This window comes from Dendronephthya gigantea, unplaced genomic scaffold (assembly GCF_004324835.1).
Source record: "Dendronephthya gigantea isolate DGI-Jeju-01 unplaced genomic scaffold, DenGig_1.0 000043F, whole genome shotgun sequence".
In the NCBI taxonomy this organism is placed as follows: Eukaryota; Metazoa; Cnidaria; class Anthozoa; order Malacalcyonacea; family Nephtheidae; genus Dendronephthya; species Dendronephthya gigantea.
The window spans coordinates 845174-866502 of record NW_021163053.1 but is presented as its reverse complement, the minus strand read 5'-3'; the positions used below and the strand labels follow the sequence as shown (position 1 = coordinate 866502).

Sequence of the window (21329 nt, the reverse complement as noted above, 5' to 3'; positions counted from 1 at the left end):
GATCCATAGAAATCCATTTTTGTGTTTTATTTATTCTATAATATTTGCAATATATGTCTGTTTTGTGGTATACTAGTTTGCATGTTACACTCAAGATAATTTATTTCTTCATGTCTATTTTAATCTCAACGACAAGCGATGACGTAACATGAAGTCTTACACTAAAATGCTATGACTATATGTTTATCGCTCTTCGACAATATTTTTTCCTAAAATCACATGGATTCGGGTATAAATGTTGTTCTGTTTTTCGTTGAACTTTTGCTTTTATTTGTTCTTGCTATTCTTCGTGCTTATTATCGCGGTTGGCTGCCTATCCTGCTGGTTTGATCATTTCACATCCACCGCTCTGGAAAGGAATAGAGATCAGGAAAGTTGGTAAGCCTAAATTTCAACTGATTCTTTTACACTAATTAAGTCATTTCAATAAGACAGATATTCACTTGTCATCGTTAGACTATTGTAAGCCAACAATAAAGTAGTGAAAGAGGATTATTATCAGGCATGAATTATTAATCAGTATATATACAATTATATTATGTCTATCAATATTTCACAATGAAGTATTGTATTCAAACCTAAAAAGATTAAGTCAAGACTGAAGTTAGATGAAGGATTAATCGTAAAAGAAAATATTGTCATTAATTTTAGTCTTATTCTGATCAATGACACTCATCCTTGATTTTTGTCCATCGCGGAAACAAAGATCTGAAAATCTCTGGCGGGACGGCAAACCAACAGGTAATGTTTAGCATAACTCGCGGGTACCCAGCATAATGCGTTTAGGCTGAGTTCACACTATCTCCAGAGTGCAGAGGTAGCACTCAACAAGGGCACTGTGCTCAGCATGTTTTATTAGCCAGTTTTGACTTTGGGTACCAGTGCCGGGCACTCTGAACGCGGCCTTATTTTCAATTTTTGGGTCCTGGTTTCAGTAGAGTAAGAATGCCAATGTATAGAAGTCAAGGGTTTGTCATGGATGCCAGCCTTAGTCATGTTTGCTTATGTGTCAAATGATTGATCTCTCATATTTAAACAACAACTTGATATTTAAACAACGATTTGCTTACAAGGTTCGATGTTTGATCCATTCGAAGTAAATAATGTCTAAGACTAAGGATTTTTTTCTAGTGTTATGCAACGTTTGCCGGAGGGGACAACAAACATGTGGCTGGATATTTTTCCTTTATCTCTTTATTTGGTGTTGTGCTTCAGCACATGCCCGGCATTGGATCCCGACCAAGGACGATATGGTACATCATGTGCCCAGTGGGTCTGTCCTGTCCGCTCGTACTCTGTCCCCGACACAAAACATGCGCTTTCACGTGACATTCGACTCAAGTCTTCATAATTTAGGCAACGCCAGGAGAAATTTAATAATTCAAAAGCTAATCCCAGAAGCTTTGGATTATTTCCACAGAACTCTTAAAGTAAGACCATCAAAACGACCGATTCGTCTTCAGCACATGTGCCATAAACGCTCATATTTCCTGAAAGATAAAGCGGGAAATGCTAAAGGAAATACAATATTTTGTAAGAAAGCATGTGTAAAAACATACTGTGGCCCAGTTATAATACCACGTCAGCATTTGGATAAATGCAGAACATGTAACGAACATGGTTCACAGTGTCAGTCTGAGAAGAAGCAGAATATAGAAGGCATTAAACATAAAGACTTTATACTGTACGTGTCGTCTTTGCAGACACAGCATTGCAACGAGACAAAAGCTGTTGCTTATGCATCTTATTGTCAACAAGAGCATTCGTTGGATAGACCTATAGCGGGCTTTGCAAATATCTGCCCTGGTGAAGTCCAAACTGATCCACGTCATTACCCCGGTCTCTTAGCGACAACTAAGCACGAAATTTTTCATGCACTTGGTTTTAGTGCGGGACTTTATGCTTTCTATAGAGATGCTCTGGGTCGACCACTGACACAAAGGGACGCATTTGGTCTTCCAAGTTATAATAATTACACTAACTTGTATGAATGGAGTAGAAAAAAGTAGTGAGAAAAATAACACGAAAGGACTGGGAAACAGCGGATGGTTTGGTACAACATGAAGTGCAAATGATTGTGGCCCCAAAAGTTAAAAGAGAAGTAAGAAGGCACTTTCGATGTGGTTCTTTAGAAGGGGCAGAAATTGAGAACCAAGGAAGTGCAGGAACAAGATGGACCCATTGGGAAAAGCGGGTGTTCGAAAACGAGGCAATGACTGGAACGTACACTCAAAATCCTGTATTTTCCCGGATGACACTGGCATTGATGGAGGATTCAGGGTGGTATGGGGTCAACTATAGGATGGCAGAGAATTTGGATTGGGGGAGAAATCTTGGTTGTATTTTTGCCAAACGTAGCTGCAGAACTTGGATGAGAACTCAACTGAAGAACAATGACTCCCCATCGCCATTTTGTTTTCAGACCAAACAAACACCATTACACACTCGTTGTACTCATAGTAACGACGCTGTAGCACTTTGTAATCTCGAAAAATACTCAAGATCACTACCAAAGGAATATCAATACTTCAACCGCCTTTCAAAAAACAACGCTATTAAGTCTCTTATTACAGACACACGGGCGTTTGGTGGATCTGTTGGCCTTGCAGACTATTGTCCATTTTACCAAAAGTTTAGCCTGACAAAATCCGATCAAGAAGCAAGAGAAACAGCGTGTCATATGGAAGGCAACAGTCCAGACTATTTTGAAAATTACGCGTTAGAAACGTACGGACCTCAATCGAAGTGCGTGGAGCAAGCAAACCAGTGGACCGCAAAGAAAGGACGTCTAACCCGCACAATGTTAGACTGGGGTAGTGGTTGTTATAAATACTTATGTTCAGGCGGGGTTTTATACCTTGTCGTCGCTGGGAAGAAGTATAAATGTACTAAAAGAGGGAATGTTTTACATATCAACAGCACTTTAGGGAAATGGTCTATATTAGGAACATTACGTTGTCCTGACTGTGACAGGTTTTGTCCAGGAAAATGCACACAGAAAGGAAGGCATTATATTTCAATAAATAGAGACTCGCAATACGAACAGACTGTTACTAATGGTAGCAGTTTTGCAAAACATTTCGCAATTTTGCATTTAATCTTACTAACCATTGTATTAGAGTTCTCTGTGATTACATCTGTATAATTACGATAATTAATAATTTTTTATATTCTTTCACAGCAATTATTTTACCGAAGACTTATCGTCTCATATCATAGGCAGCCAAAAATAAGCGTGCGCTTCATACAATGAAACAATTTGGCGAAAACCAAAGAAAACCATAGAAATAATAGACATCAACGTCTACTTTTTCTATGAAAAAACCCGGAAGAACCACCTGACTCTTTCGTGACAAAATTGACAGCGCAGTCGGAAATCTAAGAAAAAATCATTATTCGGCGAGAGGTCAGAGAATGATTCTCTAACGGGGTCTCACCAAGGCGTCTTTTTGTTTTATTTTCATAAATAAAAAAGCAGCCAGAAACGAGTAATATGTTTATTGCATTAAATATATATTTCGTCATTTATATCATAATACAAAGCAATTTTACTCATACCCACTTGCTACTGATTACTTTTTATTTTTATTTTTAGACTGTTTAAGTTTATCTAGTCCATTAATATATTTCGCTGCTATCTCATAATCATCTAAAAAGAAATAATATCGCACATGAATTCGCTTCAGTACACATGCATGGCAAGATAAACTTTGAAAATGCTGCATGGTAATTTACCTTGTAACGTTCGAGCCACGTGCAACATTTGATTTCCCTGAATTAGAACTTGTTGACCTGGATTAGTCTTTCCTGGTAATTGTGAAACTATAAAGAAATATAAAAGATTAATATTCCAAGTAACTCTCCCACAGAGATCATCTCCTCTTTGACTTTGAAGCCACGACAGTTGTGCAAACGTGTACAAAATTCATCACTGAAGACACTGATTACCTGAGGTGCTTGAAGCAGCTTTAAGTTGCAATTTATGAGAAAATTCTCCGGGATCTATGCCGTAATATTCCAGATTATGTACGAGAGTTACCTAAAATATTTAAATGCACAAAGATTCGATGTTTTTCTCATCATTCTTTTAGTTGTTTTTAAGTTGATTAACTAATCAGATTAGAGTGAAACAATTACTGTAATTGGATATCTAAAGCGATTTATATATAAACATGATTACGAAACCATGCCTTGCGTTTTGCGAGCAATTAAAAGTGGGAACTATGCTCTTCTTCCCTAGTCCTTACCTTTTTATTGCCCATACGTTGCTCCAGTTTGATTTCAATAAGTTCAAGTTTGCCTTTCCTAGAACAGGACCAAATGTAAACAATTACAGTCATCAAGTCTGTTCTTCATTTCGTAAGCGTCGCGTGCATGATCACATGTCACGAGTCACGAGTGTCGACAGACCATATATAGCAGAGACAGACCTAAAGTCACCGGAATGATTTGAACACAAAAAGTGTTCACATATGACCATGTATATGAATTTCTCTCACCTGGTAATTGGTGTTTGTCCGTTGAATGTTACAGTATGACAGGGATTCATTCTATCGATTATTCTATGGTGCATGGTGTGAAGAAAATAACATTAGATTATTAATGTGAACGCAGTTTCTTTCTTCCCGCATGCATGCAATTGCAAAGTTTAATTGAAGTGCGAGACCAGCTAAATATTTCATGATATTTACATAGACCATAATTTAATCAACAATTCTGGATTGGTTTAAAATTTAACAGACCTTTTAAAAACTTCATCCCATGAAAGAGTATCATAATTATCTTCTCCTTTTCTGTGAACTGCGGAAAACAATACTGGATCAAGTTTCACCATTCTGAAAAAGTGCGATACAAAAGTGCAAATAAATTTTAGCTATTAATGCATTTAATCTGCAGAGGCCGAATGAGTAAATTAGTCTGTTTCTGTTTCGACCTCCTTTTACCTTTTATTTTGTGTAGAAGCAAGTTCTTGAGACTTGATATAATCGGTGATCACTTGTCGCACTTCTTTAGCTGTTAATATTGCACCTTTGCTGCACGACAAATATATTATGAAATTAAACTAAGTTTGTATTTACCAAAGGTACGCATCCTGAAATATGTCCGTCCAGATTTTTTACGTTTTTACATGGAAAAGAATCTCATCCTATATCTACCGATTCAATGCGATGAATTTCTCATGACAACATTTCTTATCTGTGCATCATTCTGTATGCACTGCAGTGACGCACTTCAGCACCCAATGCAGAGTATAAAAGTAAAACGTGGACAGAAATGACTGCAGAGAGGAATGATTTCTTCAAAAGGTTATTGCCTTTGGGAACTGCATTATTTGAGAACTGCATGGCCACCACTTGCAATGCAATAACCGTACCTGTAACCAAGACTTTCAAAAAGAGTGCGCGTAGATCCTGACACGGCAAAAACATCTTCAATTTCTGGCGGCTAAAAACGTATAGCATGCAACGATTACATTATTGAGTGAATTGTTTGCCAATAACAAAGCGAAAGATTAGAAAGAATATGTTGATTTGCCAACCAAACAGTGTTAAATACAACGGGAAATTAGGCTTCATGCTAAGGGCTTTTCCGATTGCTCCGATTTTTCAAAAGCAGGTGAAGCTATCCCATATAAGATTACCAATTATATAGACTGACCCTTATAAATTTATTACCTTATATTTATTACTGACAGTGTTCGATTCTTTCAAATCGTTCTGACGGTTTTCGTTAATCTTTTCTGAATTTTCTTTCTTGAAGTTTTTTAAACTACAAAATATGATATCATGAGGGTAAAAAATATACATTTTCATGAAAATAAACTAAACAAAATTGGGCGCTGTGGAAACACAAGACATCATGAGTTGAAGACCAAAGATGCGGTATAAATGAGCTTATATCGTGCAATGCATCGCCTCTTATAAGGATAAAGAGCATAATTGACCAAGAGAGAACGAATATAGCTACGTCTTTACTGATGTGTATTGCTGTTTGACATAATGACATTGGTTGAATACAGAGACCCGCGCAGCTGAGGGCCTGTTTTGTGAGGAGCAGTTGTTGTTTTGGTTGTGTAATAATATTTAACGTCATTACGACATTGTTAGGTGTTTTCTTTTTCGTTTTCTTTTCAGACATTTATATTTCATGCTTGTAATGAACTGTGGTACATGCATGCTGCTATAGTGATTTCCTTTGTTGCATGTCTACTGCGTAATACTTAAAATCTTACTCTTCGTTGGCCCAGTTGATACTGTCGATACAATGCACGCCCTTAGACTGCTCTTTCATTGCGATGAAATTTCTGTTTTCCATCACTTGAAGGAATTTCGTTAACTATAAAATTAATTTTCCTCTTGTATTGAATATATAGGTGCATGCATGAGGAATAATGTGTTAATTCAAAAAAAACTTTTAAGTTAATTTAGTTTTATAATTATTACAGATTATTCACCTTTTTGTAACTGGACTTTTTAATATCCAATATTTGACTTTCTGGGCTGAAAAGTCAGTAAAATGACAAACGTAATATCTTTGCAAAACGTAGCTAATTGAAATTTGAAGTAGCTTTAATTATATTCTTTTTTAGTTATAAAGTAAGTAAAGATATTAAGTTTGCATCTCTTACCAGCATGGAAGTAAATGATTTTTATAAAATGTGCTGGTCAAAATTGGTAAATCATGGTTCTTGACACAAAATAAAGCATACATAAACGATTTCTCCAACAACTCATCCATAGAATCTAAAATTAAGATAGAAATTAGTTTCCTGCTGCAACGTTTTCTAGTACATCATAATCATTATATAATTAGTTGCCAAATACTGACAATTATTAGGACATACATATTTACAGATATTTTCCAAACTGATTCTACAGATATGCACGTACAAATAACAGGCTAAATAATATCACTCAGCAGCAAAAATCATCATGACCGTTCCCAGGTATACTTTTTAATTCCATACGTTCGGACTTCCACATTGTCCCACTGACTTATATACATGAATGGTTTCTGGCACTTTGACTTTCTGCAACTTACCAACAGGACAAATTTCTTGAACTTCATCCTCTAACGTCGTATGTGTATCTTCAGAACAACATTCCTCTGATTCCCTATTCAAACTTGAAATCATTTCACTGCTTGCTGCCTCTGGATTCAAAGATGATAACTCTGTTGTGACATACTCTGTTATTTCTACGTCCTTCAAATTTTCACTCAGCGTTTCATTGCTCTCACTATCGGTAGGTTCAGTTATTGCAGCTTCTGCTGTATCACTTTTACCCGAGTCCGTTACTGTTAAGTCTTGATTTACTGAACACTCGTCATTAGTTGTGTCTTTACTCTCTTGCAGTTGTGATAAATTTGGAGCGATCACAGGAATATCACATTTGGAACCTTGCGACCTGGAATTTACCAGCATATAAGTGTACATTTCAAAACATGAAAATATCACGTTTAGAACATGAATAGACTCCATGGGGTAAACAAACTCATCAACCTTCCATAAAATGCCGACGAAGTACAGGATTAGATTGAGCAGGTTTAAAAAGGGTCAATTCCAACGACAAGAGTGGAATAGTGCAGGATGCGAATTAGGTTACGATGAACTTACCATAATTGATCAAGATATGAATGAAGTATAATCACTCCTTTTCCCCGCATACCTTGTTCCCTTGCCTCGCTAGACGACACTATTGTGTAACCAACAGCTACTGGAGCTCTGTTTTAAAAATGTTACACAAGATATTGCAACAAAATACTAGTCAGTCTAACACTCTTAGTTTTTGGGTTAACTCAAAAATTTTTTTTATGAAATGTCAAATGACGAATGTACCTATTTCCAAGCAAGGCAACCGAACACACTTGTTCTTTTGGAAACTCCTGTTCATCAGTGTCTACTTGTATAATACCTGGTAGCATTAGGTCTAAGAATAAAGTCAGGCTGAATTTACTCCCACGATTTCCCACAATAACTATCGTATTTCGCTGAGTCAACGCCAAAAATATGATTAAATTCTTTTTTAGATTCTTAGATTTTAATTAACTATTGAATAATAAAATCAGATGAACGAAACAAAAAATGGGTGAAGGTTTTCCCTATTTTATGATCGATAAAAAGAAACTAAATAACAAAATGTATTTAAAATAACAGGGCACATATCTCCAGCGATTCCCGACGATAGTCATTGCCGACTGTCGGTGACCTGTGCGAATCACGCTTTAATTATAAAAAGTTGCTAGCTGATGTACTGTTTTTTGAGATTGTTGTATTTTAAAGCTGAGCTTAGTTTTTTAGACCCTTCCCTTCCAAGCTAAGTTCCAACCAATATGCAAAGAACATATTACGTGTCCTTTTAAAAATATGTGCACTGCATGCAGTATTTACTGGAGCGTTATTACCTGCACCTCCACGTAATTTCTCGAAAACATTTGGCCATGTTACAAACGTTGGTATCATATCCGGATACTCCCACAATAAGTAAACTGAAAATGATTTTATTAATATTGAAATAAGATTAAAGAAGCTGAATTGTGAAGTCAGTGCATTTCAATGATTTCATCATCATTCTTCAATCTCCGTCGCTTAGCTTAGTGGTAATTACGAACATTACTCCGGAATGCAGAAGATCAGGTTTAATTTGAACCAAAAGGTTGAATAACTTGCATTGTAAAAACACTAATGGTTTGTTTCTAAATGTTGTAATATTCTGATCCTTTGTTTTCTCAACAAAACACCAAATTCTTTTGAATACCGGTAATTTCAATTTGCAATGTGGCAAAACCAACCTGTAGGATATAGTTTTGTTTCTATTTGGAAGAGAATTGGAGATCCATTCACAGTATAAGCTGTGACATTTTGACCAGAATGTGTCATAATTTTCATGACAGACATATCATCTTTGTTTGGAATAATTGCAGAGGCAATCTCTTGTGTGATGTAAGGAAATGCTCTCAAGATATCATTTCTCAATTTTCTCCTTTGTAATGAAAAATAAATAGAAACCAAATACAATATATTGCAGAACTAAGAAAAGGTAAAGAAAAGGAGCCTGTATCAACAATAATTCTTGCACTATAATATGTTAGCTTCCATATTCTAATTTTTGTGGGTATTTGAAAGTGTTTGCCCACTTTTGGGTCTTGCAATAGTATTCAGTACTTAAGATTTCTTACTTGGCCACACCCAAGATATTGTTGCAATTGCTCAAAGGTGGGGGGTAGGAGTGATGTAAGTTGAGATCCAAACAGATTGTGGAAAAAACAAGTCAGGTAAGACTGTCAACTATGAAATGCCCTTGAAAAATATATTGGCTAGTACACCTATGTGCCCAACACAAGCATCTCAGCAACATGTTTCTTGATCACTCCTGTTCTGCCCCCTGTACTCCCCCATTTCAATTTTTCCATTCAGAACCAACTTCCTATTTTGAAGTGGTTGATCCTACTATTTATAAAATATAACAATACCTATCAGATCCTCGAATGGCAGTATTGGACTTAACACGAAAGTTCTTTAGAAACATATTTTCTAATCTTTTTGCAATTTTAGCACTATAAAATTAAAATATATTTGATAATATAATTACATAATTAAAATATAAATAACAGTAACATTTATACACAATGAAATGTATTTAAAAATATATTTCAACGTAGTGAAATAACTCAAATAAATAATATTTCTGAACTGTACTTACACATAGTTGCTTAAATTAAGGTTTTTTTAATGGTCAATAGACTCGATACAATCACAGCTCTACACTATTGTTCTACCCTTAGTTCTACTTCTACCAGGCTAACATGACGTATTCCTTCACATTGAGAATGAAGTATAATCTCGGACCTTTTACGGCAGTCTAATTTTAAATTCAAAGCATAAAATATAAATAATTTCATTTATAAAAAGAAAGCTAATAACATGTTCCAAATTATGCATAAACGATTTTAAATACGAGAATGGAAAATGAAAAAAAACCGGATTGTTTTTGTTTTTTGTGAGCAGTTTAAATTTTCCCACATAAGAAAATTACCCAGTGTTCAGTGCGTGCATGCAGGTTTATTGGCGACGATCCTAGGAAAGCATGATAGGAAATAGCTTCCTGTCCTTTATGACATTTGAAACAGCAGGCATAAAACATGTGGGTCTGCTTGGCAATGTCAAGCAAAATATTCACTTGGAATAAACGAATCACACATTAGACATTCTAAAGGGTCGCTGTGTACGTTATCTATCGACCAACACTTTCATCTTCAGCTGTAACGGCCCGAAAGAGTGTTGAGAATTCGTGTGCTTGTCTTGAACTTAAATTTGCCTAGATGCCGGCTGCTTGGAACTATTGTGCTGTATTTCGTCTTTGATAAATTATATGGCGTAGTAATAAGAACGCCGATTATTGTTCTGGAAGGTAAGTCTTTTGTTGGGATTTTAATATTAGTTCGAAATGCACGCACGTAGGACTGATTTGGCCATCCTCACATGTTGCCCACGAAAAGTTATCCCCCGTTAAACTTAATTTGGTATTTCAAAGTTCAGTTAACTAACACCGGTGTAGCCATTTGATGTACAAAAATGACATTCTCGGTCAGGTGTTGATATAAATAGCAAGTATTCCTCTTGAAAAGTTGTAGCTTATATACGGCGCTGACACCGTCCTACGCATTTTACTAACAAATATTGTTTGCCCACTGAATGTAAATAGCGGATCGTTTCAAGGCGTGGGTGATCGCTCTTTTTAGACGTCAATGTTATAATGTCCTGTTATCGGCTATACGTTTTTCGTTAATAACATAGAATTCCAGTTATTATATTTCAACAGGCAATGTAAGATGGCAAGGTACGGTGTTTTTGAATGTAGCAACGGCTTGCTTGCAATTTCGCATCATTAAAAATCTTACGACTTGCCTTTGCATAATATATGAAGTCAAACATTTATCCGTGAAGGGGATTTTGCTTTTGATATCTTGTAAAAACTGTGTTAAATCTTGTCGTTTTTAAGGTGCCATGTAATGGGGTTGAAATTGAGTTTATTTCTTTGTGCAGGCGATGATAAAAGCATGGGAAAATATTCGTAAAGGTGGAGCTAGGCAGAGCTCGCCACAGCACCTGCGTCAACAGATTGTCTTGGTTTTGCAATCAGGCAATGTTCCTATATTAAGCTACGCCGCAGTCATCAAGATATTTATAGCAATAGACATGTAATATGCAAGTTGTTTTTTCAACATAATTCAAAGGTAGGAGATTTTCTATAATTCCTAAATATGATAATCCCCAAGCCTTAATTATACAACTGTTCATGAGTTAATTCCAACTGAATATTCAAAACATGCTTTTAGGCAATTGAGTTTGTATATTAGCAAGCAACTGTTAGATTGTTGTTACATACATTAGATTGGTGTCTATTAAATCTGTTTCGGTAAATTTAGAACATGTTTGATTGACCAATCTGAATTTAATGTTGCAAATAGTGCCTTTTCCTGTTTTTGAAGTAATATAAGACAGATGTATGTTGTTACTATGGAAATTAGTTTAGCCTTCTGACACCTTTGGGAAAAGGTTCCTTACTATTTATCAGCATCTGTCCTAGGTTAGATGATGCTCAATGAATAATCCTAGTATCCTCGTCATAGAGATTCTCAAAATAATGTAGCCATTCATTTTCATAGATGGGAAAATAGAATGAAAGGGGACAGTTCTTTAATCATGTTTTACAGTATGTGTGATAGTGTATAGTCTGTGATCGGTATGAGATCTAAAATAGGATTGTTTTGTTTGTTTTTATCTGTGAGAACCGAGCTCGATGCATCTAATGATGCAGCTAAATTGGCATTTAAACTACAAAGAGTATAGTGTAGATTATAGCAATTGACAATTTGGTGATTGATTATTTGCCAACCCAAGGCAACATTAAGCTGAAGATATTCCTGCTGGACATTTTGACTATTTAATTATAAACAAATATTCCATTACTAAGATTTTATCAGTTGATTACTACCTTTGTATGTTTCTATATATACAGAAAATCTCTTACTGTATTGTACTGTACAACTTTAACTGTACTGTACAACATTTTTTAAAACAAAGTGAATTTGTTATACTGCACAATCAGGATCGAGTAGGCCTAGGCTGGGTTAAAGCTTGCAATTTATATAAACATTTCCTAATACTGAACTACAGAATAAGATGTCCTATTCCATAGAAGGAAAAACTGTATTCTTTAATCAGTATATGAAAAATTAAAATTGGTGTGATCTTTTGTTGCACATATGTATGCATGTAATGGTGTAATAAAAGCAATATATAAGTGAATTGCAACATTTTTCTGGCTGTGAAACTCTAATTTAGGTGTTTCTCAGTTTTAGTGATGAAATGCAAACTATAGTGATAAAAAGAATGGATGAAAAAGAATTGGAAAAGAAAACTGAATCAGATGTTGATCGTAGTGATCAAGAGGTGCAGTGTATACTTTGCTATTCCTTGTTAAAGCTATGTGAAGTAGTGATCTTGAAAAAACTGATTGATCAATATATCATGTCAGATGGTCTTTTTTCTTGAATCAATAGCATTTCTTGTTTTCTTGCAAAATGTAGCAACTTTGTCATTTCATTTAATGTGCTCTTAGATTGAAAGACTGATTTAGATGTCAAACATTTTTAACATTGGCCAGCTATTAAATTTAGGTTTCTTTTACTCTCAGGCCTTTTTATAACAGACTGTGTGATAATATTGATTACAATTAGATTTTGCAAGTAAACATTCCCTTTGCAGTCACAACACTGGCCATTGTAGATGCTACTCTAAGACTAATGAAATGCTATTCAACTCCTTATTAATCTAGATAAATGATGCGTTGGATTCAAATCAAGGATGTGATCCTGAAAAACAGGTGTCAAGCAGTTTGCCAAGCACACCTGTGAAAAATACTGTTCATGTTCAACCTTTACAAACTACAGTTTTTCCACGGACCTTATCCGAGGTATGATTCTAAATGCACAAAGTGAATAAAGTTATTGAATTTTCTGAATTTTTCATAGAAGTAATTCCATGACTCAATTCAAAAGTGCATTAGCTTGAAATATAGAAGTTCTCATGATGCCTTTCCAGTTACTAGTCTTTTAGTCACCCAATATTGTTTGCAAAGATTAGTGAGCTTCATTGACCCTAACTCTTGACCAAGTTTAGGAGAATGATAAGCACCCAAATAACAGCATTTTCAGTGGAGTTTCTGCTTTATAGTTGATTTTGTTAATTTATATTGTTGATAAAAGGAAATTGTTTAAAATTTCAGCCGTCAAGATTAAGAATCTTAACACGTGTCCCTGCTGTTCATAGCATGTCCTCAACTCCATCAGAAGAATCAAATGAGGTACAAATTTCTGTAATGATTCTCCAGCTTTGTACCCAGATATGATCTCATGCATCGATCATTCATCTATCTGTTTATTTGTCTTTGTAAAAAACCGGAGAACAATCAGTTTGATCTGTTTGAGTCAGTATTTAATATTTTCCTCTTGATAAAAGTAGACCAACTACTGCATTTTTCATCTTTGCCCAAGTTTATAAAGCCAATTTAGCATATACAGTACTGTACAGTATATATTTAACAATATTTATTTTATATTGAAATTTATATTATATTAAATTCTTTGTCAGGACTTGTCACTAGAAAGTTACAGTGAAACAACCCGAATTCTCAAACATCAGACCTCAAGCAAGGATGCTGATTCAGAATCTGGTTCACCCAGCTTACCATCTTCCAGAGGTTAGTTATGAAATTCAAACAACTGACTCAATAATGCAGTAGCATGTTTGAAGGTCATTGTGTCTGCCTGCCAAATTGCCTCCAAATTATCCGATTTAAAATATTGAAATTCGCACGAGCCTTCGTTCATTCAAACCTTTCCTTGACAGTGAATGTAGGTATAGTGGCCGTATTGCATGGTCGTTGACGGATCCTAGATCCTGACGCTTGCTGAACCATTCGTTTTTCCTCGGCCCTACAGTGTACGTGAGCCGAAATTTTTTCAGCAACTGAAGTCGCGGTTCCGTTCTCCAGGGAAAATATTCATTGTTCGTAGTTACTGCTATTATTTTGCAATTTTTTCGAATTCTTTATCTTGGAAACACTCGTCTACAAATTTAACGAAATAAAAAACACGATAGAAAAACTAACTAGTTTTGTAAAATTCCAAAATTGTCCGGCGTCCCAACTGTCCCAACTATACAGAAAAGCTCTAGTTTAATTATACTTTCTATGTTGGCAAAGTATTTTCTGTTCAAGGCTAAGCTCTACACCGAAGCGCATTTACAGTAACTTGCGTCGGCCGTTGATGGCAAAAAAGAGTGTGAATTAAAAAAGTCCTGAACGGACTTGAACTCATCATGTGCACAATACGTTGCACACTACGTTAGCTACCGGTACTCAGCTGGTTGCAGCTGCCCAAATAAACTATATGTACATATGGCTAGTGGTAAAAGGATTTTAAATTACGGTAACGACCATCAAAGATGCTACCGACCGTCTACGATTTCTACAAAAAAACGCACAACGTCGAAGGAATTAGAATAAATAACGAGCTTCTTAACTATAATTATATCCATTGTTTCGAATGCGTTTGATGCATAAAAGGCGCGCTTGACCCTGGTATTAGGTTGTTGGCTGATGCTACGAAGGCTCCCCTTTCATCTATAAGAACTTCTAAAGATCTTACATGCATGCGAGTCTGTAGCTGTAGTTAATACTTTTTCCAATAAGTATAGCTGTGCTATAAATATATGTTTATTCGTGTTTCAGACAGCTCCTTTGATTACACTGACTCAACTGGAACAGACTTGAATGAATTCATCATAAAAACGTTAAGGAATCAAAGGTGAGAATATGTGTGCTCTGCTAACTGGGATATTATCCATGAAAGTACATAGTTTAATAAATATCTTGAATTATGGTTTTTTGTCTTTGCTAGGGACAAGAAAATGCTTTTGAAACTTGAAAAGGATTTTCTCGGTTTCATATCGGATCCAAGGTACGTACATTGTATTCTGTCACTGTATATGGTAAATTCTGGTCAAATCAATTGAGAGGTTTCTCCAATCCTTATTCTGATCTTATGTTTACTGTTATAGGAAAGTTATACTTCAGTATCCACCAATGACATCATACCACAGAATGATTGTCCACAGAGTGGCTGCATATTTTGGACTGGATCATAATGTGGATTCCTCAGGGAAATGCATCATCGTCAACAAATGTCCCAACACTAGATAGTAAGTGCTCTAATATATCTAAGAATTCTAATAATTGCAGAATCCTATCTTTGAAATATAGCCGTACACATAAAGTACTTTACAAACTGTCTATCAGAGTATTCTACCATCAGAACAAGCATTACGAGTCACTGCAAGACAATATCTCACCATTTTGCAGTAACTGAATTGTTATGTACCATATAATATAAGCAAACCTCCGAGCTGCTTCTAAATTGCTTTTTGTCTGTGTTTCTTTCCTTCAGTCCCGAGCATAGATTTTCGGACCTAGTGCGCGAAGATTCAGAGGAGGACCCTTTACCAAAGTTAATATTAAAAAGACAAAATTCGCTTAGTGACGAATCTGGACCACCAGAGGTATGTTTCGTTAAGACACTGTATTAAGCCATTTCCCATGCATGACGCACCAGCTGAGTTTTGACGTGGAATTTTTGTTTCAAATATTCTGATGGCTTCAGAAAATAGCTTGGAGTGAAGAATATTATATATTTGGACTGATGCAAATACTAAAATTTAGACGTTTTGAGCAGAGGTTATTTGCGTGGAAGCCATGCACTGCATTTTTCACATGAGATTCTTTGTCTTATTTCATTTACCATATTGCTGAATTCAGTGCGTTTTTTACTATTTTTATCCCTTAATCAGAGTTTCTTCGATCCGCTGTATTTGAGACCATATATCAAAGCTACTACCGTGTAAAGATTGTATTGACTTCAGTCGTCATCTTATCATTTAAGTTATTATTTTTTACGTATTTCAGAGACACAATTCTCATTCCCGACGCTCTATGGAAGGAAAGAAGTCGAAATCAATCGAAGAACGAGAAGAGGAATATAAGAAAGCTCGTTCGAGAATATTTAATCACGGATCATTATCATCACAATCCTCGGCATCATCTAAAGATGGAGAGTCTCTATTTCCTGGGTTAACTGATGGGTGTGTATGAGTTTATGTCCAATAATATGAAAAATCTACTTGTCAGCTCAAAATACATACATTTCCCTCCGAACAAATCATTCCTTCTTTATGAAAACAAATTATTAACTGTTGAAATATTTCCTGTTCCTCAGGGACAGTGAAAATGAGAAAGTGAAAAGTAGCGAGTATTCCGAAAGTGTTGGTAATAAGACGGTGGATATTCCGCAGCCAGGTTAGTAGCTACAAAGCGTAGACTGGGATAAATATCTGGTTAACTTTTAACTATAGTTAGTGGCAAAATTGCCTGATCAGAATCGTGTATTTTGGAGTTAACTACGATTCAACCGCAAAATATAGTTACGAGTTTTATACCAACGGCTGCCTCAGGTTGATAAAGACAGTTTACTTCTCTGTTGTTGGATTATCTGATTACTTAGGAACGGAGCCACCTCGTAATTTAAGGGTCTGCAGAAAGAAGCATATTATTGACGCTGCCCTAAATTATCGTTTGTTTTACTTTCAAAGTTAGTTTTCTATACATCTTGCTATTTTTTTTCATCCAGCTGTTAGAGTATTGACAAACAGGTCAAGATCGCCGGATGATATTCCGCAACTAACGCTGGACGTTAGCTTGAACACAGACGCTAGTTCGTCCCCATCTTCAGCACCTCTAACTACGACTGGAACTGACTCGAACTTTGACTCCAGTGTTCTTAGTCAGTCAGTGGATACCAGTACTATTGCTTCAGTTGAAGGAGCTCCATATTTAGCGAGAAATATTCCTGTAGGTGATGTTTCAGCAACATCTATGGTAGGAATGATTCCACAACTGTCTCCGAATCAAACAGGTAATCAACTAATGGAAACTTTTGTATTTCCCTAAATTATAATTTGACAGCCTGAATCAAGATGGACAGTAAAATCGCCCGAAGTATTATGATTTATAAGTCCTTATAACGTGATTAATGAAAATAGCTGCACAGTTACATTATGTAACAGTGAAATACTCGATATTGTTGGGTGCATGCGGGCATCGTATGATGCAGATACTGTAATGCTGTCTTTGGCATTCAATTAGTAAGAATAATATAAGATTGTCATTTTAGGAGGTGTTGTATGGACTCTACCAGACAACAAGACGGCCTACCCTCCAGGTCAAGCCCCGATCTTTCCTGGACACGAAGCTAGTATGTTTTTTTAAATTGATATACTCTATAAGAATGGACAAAAATTCACTTATAATTTACTCAAAACTTAATATTTTAAATTTTAGATTTTAAAGATATTATCTACATTTAATGTTTCTTCCATAGACCGACCAATGATGGTTTCTGACGGTTTTCAACCAACTGCAGTGGGATTGCAACCGAATGTTGGTCCAACGTTTTTCTTTCCAAATCAAGGTTCCCCAGCAGGACCCGCATATCAAGGTCAACCCGCGCCAAGACAACCGACACCGCCTGTGCAACAACCTCAAGGTGGATTTTCTTCTCAGGTGTTTCCTCAACAGTTTGTAGGCCAAACGAATTTTCCTGTCTTTCAAGCTCCGAGAATGTTTAACCAACAGGTAATGTAATCAACGTCTAAGAGTGCTGATTTTTTCTTTTGATAAAAGCAAAGGATCGACTAGTCCGTGAATGTTTGGTAAAAGTTCCCTTGTTTTAACACTTTAACTTTAACCACTTGATCACATCTTTCAAAAGATCGATCGCAGCAAAACATTGGCATCTTAATACGTGACACTACACTTTATTACAACACAGAATGGGTAGTGAAACATATATACTCTCTACTCGATCAACTAATTGAAACTTCCTTCTAAATTCCTTCTTTCCTTCCTACGAATAACGACGTGATACTATTTGAATGCATAGGATTTGGAGATGTTACCTGGACAACAAACAGCTGGAGCGACTGGTACGCAAGGTGTCATCAATCCAAACGCAGGAAATCCAAACTACCAAGAGTTGAACAATCGGTTCGCCGCAGTTTCAATCAATTCTTTGGAACAGCACGAGAATCCCGGATTAACGAAGCAACGTCCGTCCACATTCCCCCCGGGTTCCACGCAAACATTTCCCACTGGTCAACCAGTGCAGTTTATGGTTTATCGCAACATCTCGGGTACTATGGCAGTTATGACCCCAGTATCTAATCCTGGTCAAGTTAACCCTGCGTATATGTATCCATCGTCGACACCCCAAACCTTTACCCCACAAGGGTACAACCCTCAAGTGTATAACCAGGTGTACCCGCAACAAAATTTTAATCAGGGATTTCCTTTAGGAGAGCAAACTCTATTGCCGCAAGGAAGCGGTTCTCACACCCCTCCGACGCCTCCTCAGAGTGCATCTCCACTAAATACAAATCAAGCATTTATTCAACATGTGCAAACAATTCCAGGGGCTCCCACCCGGCCACAAATGCCTACTCCGGTGATGAACCCTGGTGTGGCACATTTGCAAACTCGCCTTATGAACCCTTACGGATTACCAGGTCAGCAGGTTGTTCAGATTCCTGCAGGACAACAATTGTATGGTTATTCACAGGCTCCGTATGCTGTTGGTCAGAACAGACCAAACTTACCGCAGTCTGCAAGATATAAGGCGTATACAGAGAAGGGAGGTAGTAAATCCAATGATGTATATACTCCTGAATCAAGTAGCTTAAGACAGCCATCACCCAGTGATTCCCCGCGAGGTCATATCACACCGCCTGGTCAGAGCAGAAGATCAAGCAGTGGCTCAGGAAAAGGACATGGCAAAAGCGAAGGTCAAAGGTATGTTGCTACGTGTACGGACAAATCGTAACGTAGAGGTGTCTAAAATAGCTTCTAGATAGTTCTTTCTACCGTAGATCATATTTTTTTTACCGTAGACGTGTCTACAGTAGCTTCTAGGCATCAAATTTTAAAATCAAAATTCGTGCCTTTTTTGAAACTTAAATATTTTAAAACTCCATATAAAGTGGTAGTTGTTGCCACAATGATATCTTTTAGTGTGGAATGGTGAGGATGTAAACTTGTGGCGAGGTGTAATCAATCATGTGATTTCAACTTGGCACAGGATTTCAAGATATTGGCTTTAGGTTTTAGAAGAGTTCTAACAATTTAATTTCTGCTCAATACTTGCAAATGACGCAGTGGCGTAGCCAGCTCGATTATTTGGGGGGGGGGCATATTCATATATTCGTGATACGCAGGATTATTTTCTTCAAATCAATTGTCTTTACAGTCTGTTAACATGAATATATGAATATGCCCCCCCCCCCAATTATCGATGCTGACTACGCCACTGAAATGACGTTACATGCACCTCCTAATCTTTATTGGAAATACGTCGCTTTTCGGGTATACTTGCTATGTTTCTTTTATACGCTGTTAAGGTTATAAAACTGCTTTTGTTATATGTTAGAAGTCATCACCAACAAGGAAAAAGTAAGCAAAAACATCGAAAGAACCAACACAAACACGGTGGTGATTCAAGTCGTAAACAGTTTCATAGCGGATCATATCACAGCGGATCGTCGAGTCTTGAAATGGAACACGCCACAGGTATGTTCAGCCTTCCCGAGTGTTTTTTATGACTTACGCATCACGTAATCATGACATTTTAAAGAACGGCTGATATGAAAGATGACCTTTTTCCTGACATACTATATACTGTGCATGTATGTTGCTTGGAGCTACATTGCTGTTTTCACAAAGACGGTCGAAAACGATGACCCTTTAAAAGTCAACGACTCCAATTTCTAGGGGCTGATCCTCCACCTCCTGCAAAATGGCGTCGTTGAGCTTGCAAGAGTCTATTCATCCCCAAATATATACGTATCAGTAAAGAGGCGGGGCGGGGGGTGCGGTTCGTTTCTAAAGTTATCGCACACTTAAGAGCACCTCGATTAAAAATCGACGTTTTTACTGTATGTATTTTTCAGGTTCCCGATCTTATTAGCCATCACCCCACATTTGTAATATTTGTCCATGTAGATGTCTACATACGGTACTCTATTTCTTCCAGATCACGGCTCTTGTGTACTGGAAGTGTATGACGTCATAGTTAGTTCACGTGATCAGCATCAGGTAGTTGATGACTTACTCCAAGCTGGGGCAAAAATAAGTTGGAATCAAAAAACAAAACAGTCAGGAAAGACGCTGACTGCTAAAGCGACATTTCACTCGTTTGAACAAGCCGAGCAGACATTACAGACGCACACTAATCCAAATTATAAATTGCGTCGGTGCCCTCCCGATATTCCGTTCTTGGAAAGCCAAAATTATTAGGATTTTATGTGTTTATGATTTTTAAGGTTTTTAGTTAGGGCATTGACGCGTTAGTTTTAACAAAATTATGTTAGAAGTAATGAATAATATTGATTCAATAGAGTAGTAAAATTTACCCTAGTAACCAATCAGATTTTGTTTTATTCCTACGTTGAGATACGTTTGCGAACTCATAGTAAATTATATCCTATTCTAAATATACCGTTTCGAAATGAGTAACTTGGTTGCGTGAACGAGAGATCGTAGTGCGTTACGACGATCACGTGATTATAAAATGACTTGTTTGCCCCATCGGGGAATCAGATTTGTCATATGAAACCATATTTTGGACCAATGATTTTGCGACAGAAAGAAATCTGTGAAAATTTTCCGATAACCCTCCGGGTAGTCGAAATAATTAGCGTTGAAATTGAAAACCGAGTCGTGCATTTGCTTCCACCTAAAAATTCTACCTAAATTCTTCTACCTAAAATCATTCCAACGCGATTTCAAGGATGCACAGGAGTAGATACCTTGTCGATAACCCTGTCGATAATATTTAAAGTTAAATATTTTATCGTAGAACACAATCTCCATCGGTGAATAAGAGAAGTATGTTGCTTTCGAATAAAAAATGTCAAGAATGTATGTTAGTTTTTTTTAAATGACATAATTTTCCCCGCAACTTTCAGACGACTGACTGTCCACTCGCAACATCAAATGTGTAATCCGATGTATTAAATGTAGCTGAATTTTACTTGGGTCGTGGTGATCAGAATTCGGCCGCGTCGTTCCACTCGAGGAGACAAAAACATAATAATAAACTTCCATTAATTATCTATGTAAGACATTTCTGCAGGCTATTGACAGCGGCTCTTTGTGGTAATC

At 36.6% G+C, this 21329-nt stretch overlaps 2 protein-coding genes and 1 pseudogene across 2 annotated transcripts; 2 read left to right on the top strand and 1 right to left on the bottom strand.

The window, feature by feature from the left end:
- The first annotated feature begins 156 nt into the window (after positions 1 to 156).
- LOC114527311 lies at positions 157 to 3145 on the top strand (annotated as a pseudogene).
- A 363-nt stretch (positions 3146 to 3508) lies between these two features.
- On the bottom strand, positions 3509 to 9790 carry LOC114527310 (eukaryotic translation initiation factor 2D-like). The gene is made up of 19 exons (XM_028548971.1): positions 9702 to 9790; positions 9472 to 9555; positions 8791 to 8981; positions 8404 to 8487; positions 7838 to 7928; positions 7616 to 7723; positions 7042 to 7406; positions 6629 to 6743; positions 6455 to 6500; positions 6233 to 6336; positions 5676 to 5769; positions 5375 to 5445; positions 4944 to 5033; positions 4743 to 4835; positions 4500 to 4562; positions 4248 to 4305; positions 3949 to 4039; positions 3736 to 3822; positions 3509 to 3649 (listed from the first exon to the last, which is right to left on the bottom strand). Exons 2-19 carry the CDS (start codon positions 9525 to 9527, stop codon positions 3573 to 3575), a joined length of 1884 nt encoding a protein of 627 aa, XP_028404772.1. The 5' UTR covers positions 9528 to 9555; positions 9702 to 9790; the 3' UTR covers positions 3509 to 3572.
- Positions 9791 to 10053: 263 nt separating this feature from the next.
- On the top strand, positions 10054 to 21122 carry LOC114527047 (cAMP-regulated phosphoprotein 21-like). The gene is made up of 18 exons (XM_028548629.1): positions 10054 to 10409; positions 11045 to 11235; positions 12358 to 12454; positions 12840 to 12977; positions 13290 to 13367; positions 13655 to 13763; positions 14796 to 14871; positions 14965 to 15024; positions 15125 to 15265; positions 15511 to 15622; positions 16026 to 16201; positions 16336 to 16415; positions 16747 to 17031; positions 17290 to 17370; positions 17497 to 17750; positions 18058 to 18962; positions 19597 to 19736; positions 20200 to 21122. The coding sequence occupies exons 3-18, from the start codon at positions 12371 to 12373 to the stop codon at positions 20460 to 20462; spliced, it is 2982 nt and encodes a 993-aa protein (XP_028404430.1). The 5' UTR covers positions 10054 to 10409; positions 11045 to 11235; positions 12358 to 12370; the 3' UTR covers positions 20463 to 21122.
- The last annotated feature ends 207 nt before the right edge of the window (positions 21123 to 21329 follow it).

Bases quoted from the DNA above. Each gene is read 5' to 3' on its own strand.
- LOC114527310 (XM_028548971.1), bottom strand. From the start codon at position 9,527: ATGTTTCTAAAGAACTTTCGTGTTAAGTCCAATACTGCCATTCGAGGA. The intron at 5,034-5,374 runs GTACGGTTATTG...TTTGTCGTGCAG, and splicing joins TTTGAAAGTCTTGGTTACAG to CAAAGGTGCAATATTAACAG. The intron at 4,040-4,247 runs GTAAGGACTAGG...TAAATATTTTAG, and splicing joins AACGTATGGGCAATAAAAAG to GTAACTCTCGTACATAATCT.
- LOC114527047 (XM_028548629.1), top strand. From the start codon at position 12,371: ATGCAAACTATAGTGATAAAAAGAATGGATGAAAAAGAATTGGAAAAG. The intron at 15,623-16,025 runs GTATGTTTCGTT...TACGTATTTCAG, and splicing joins ACGAATCTGGACCACCAGAG to AGACACAATTCTCATTCCCG. The intron at 17,371-17,496 runs GTATGTTTTTTT...TTTCTTCCATAG, and splicing joins CTTTCCTGGACACGAAGCTA to ACCGACCAATGATGGTTTCT.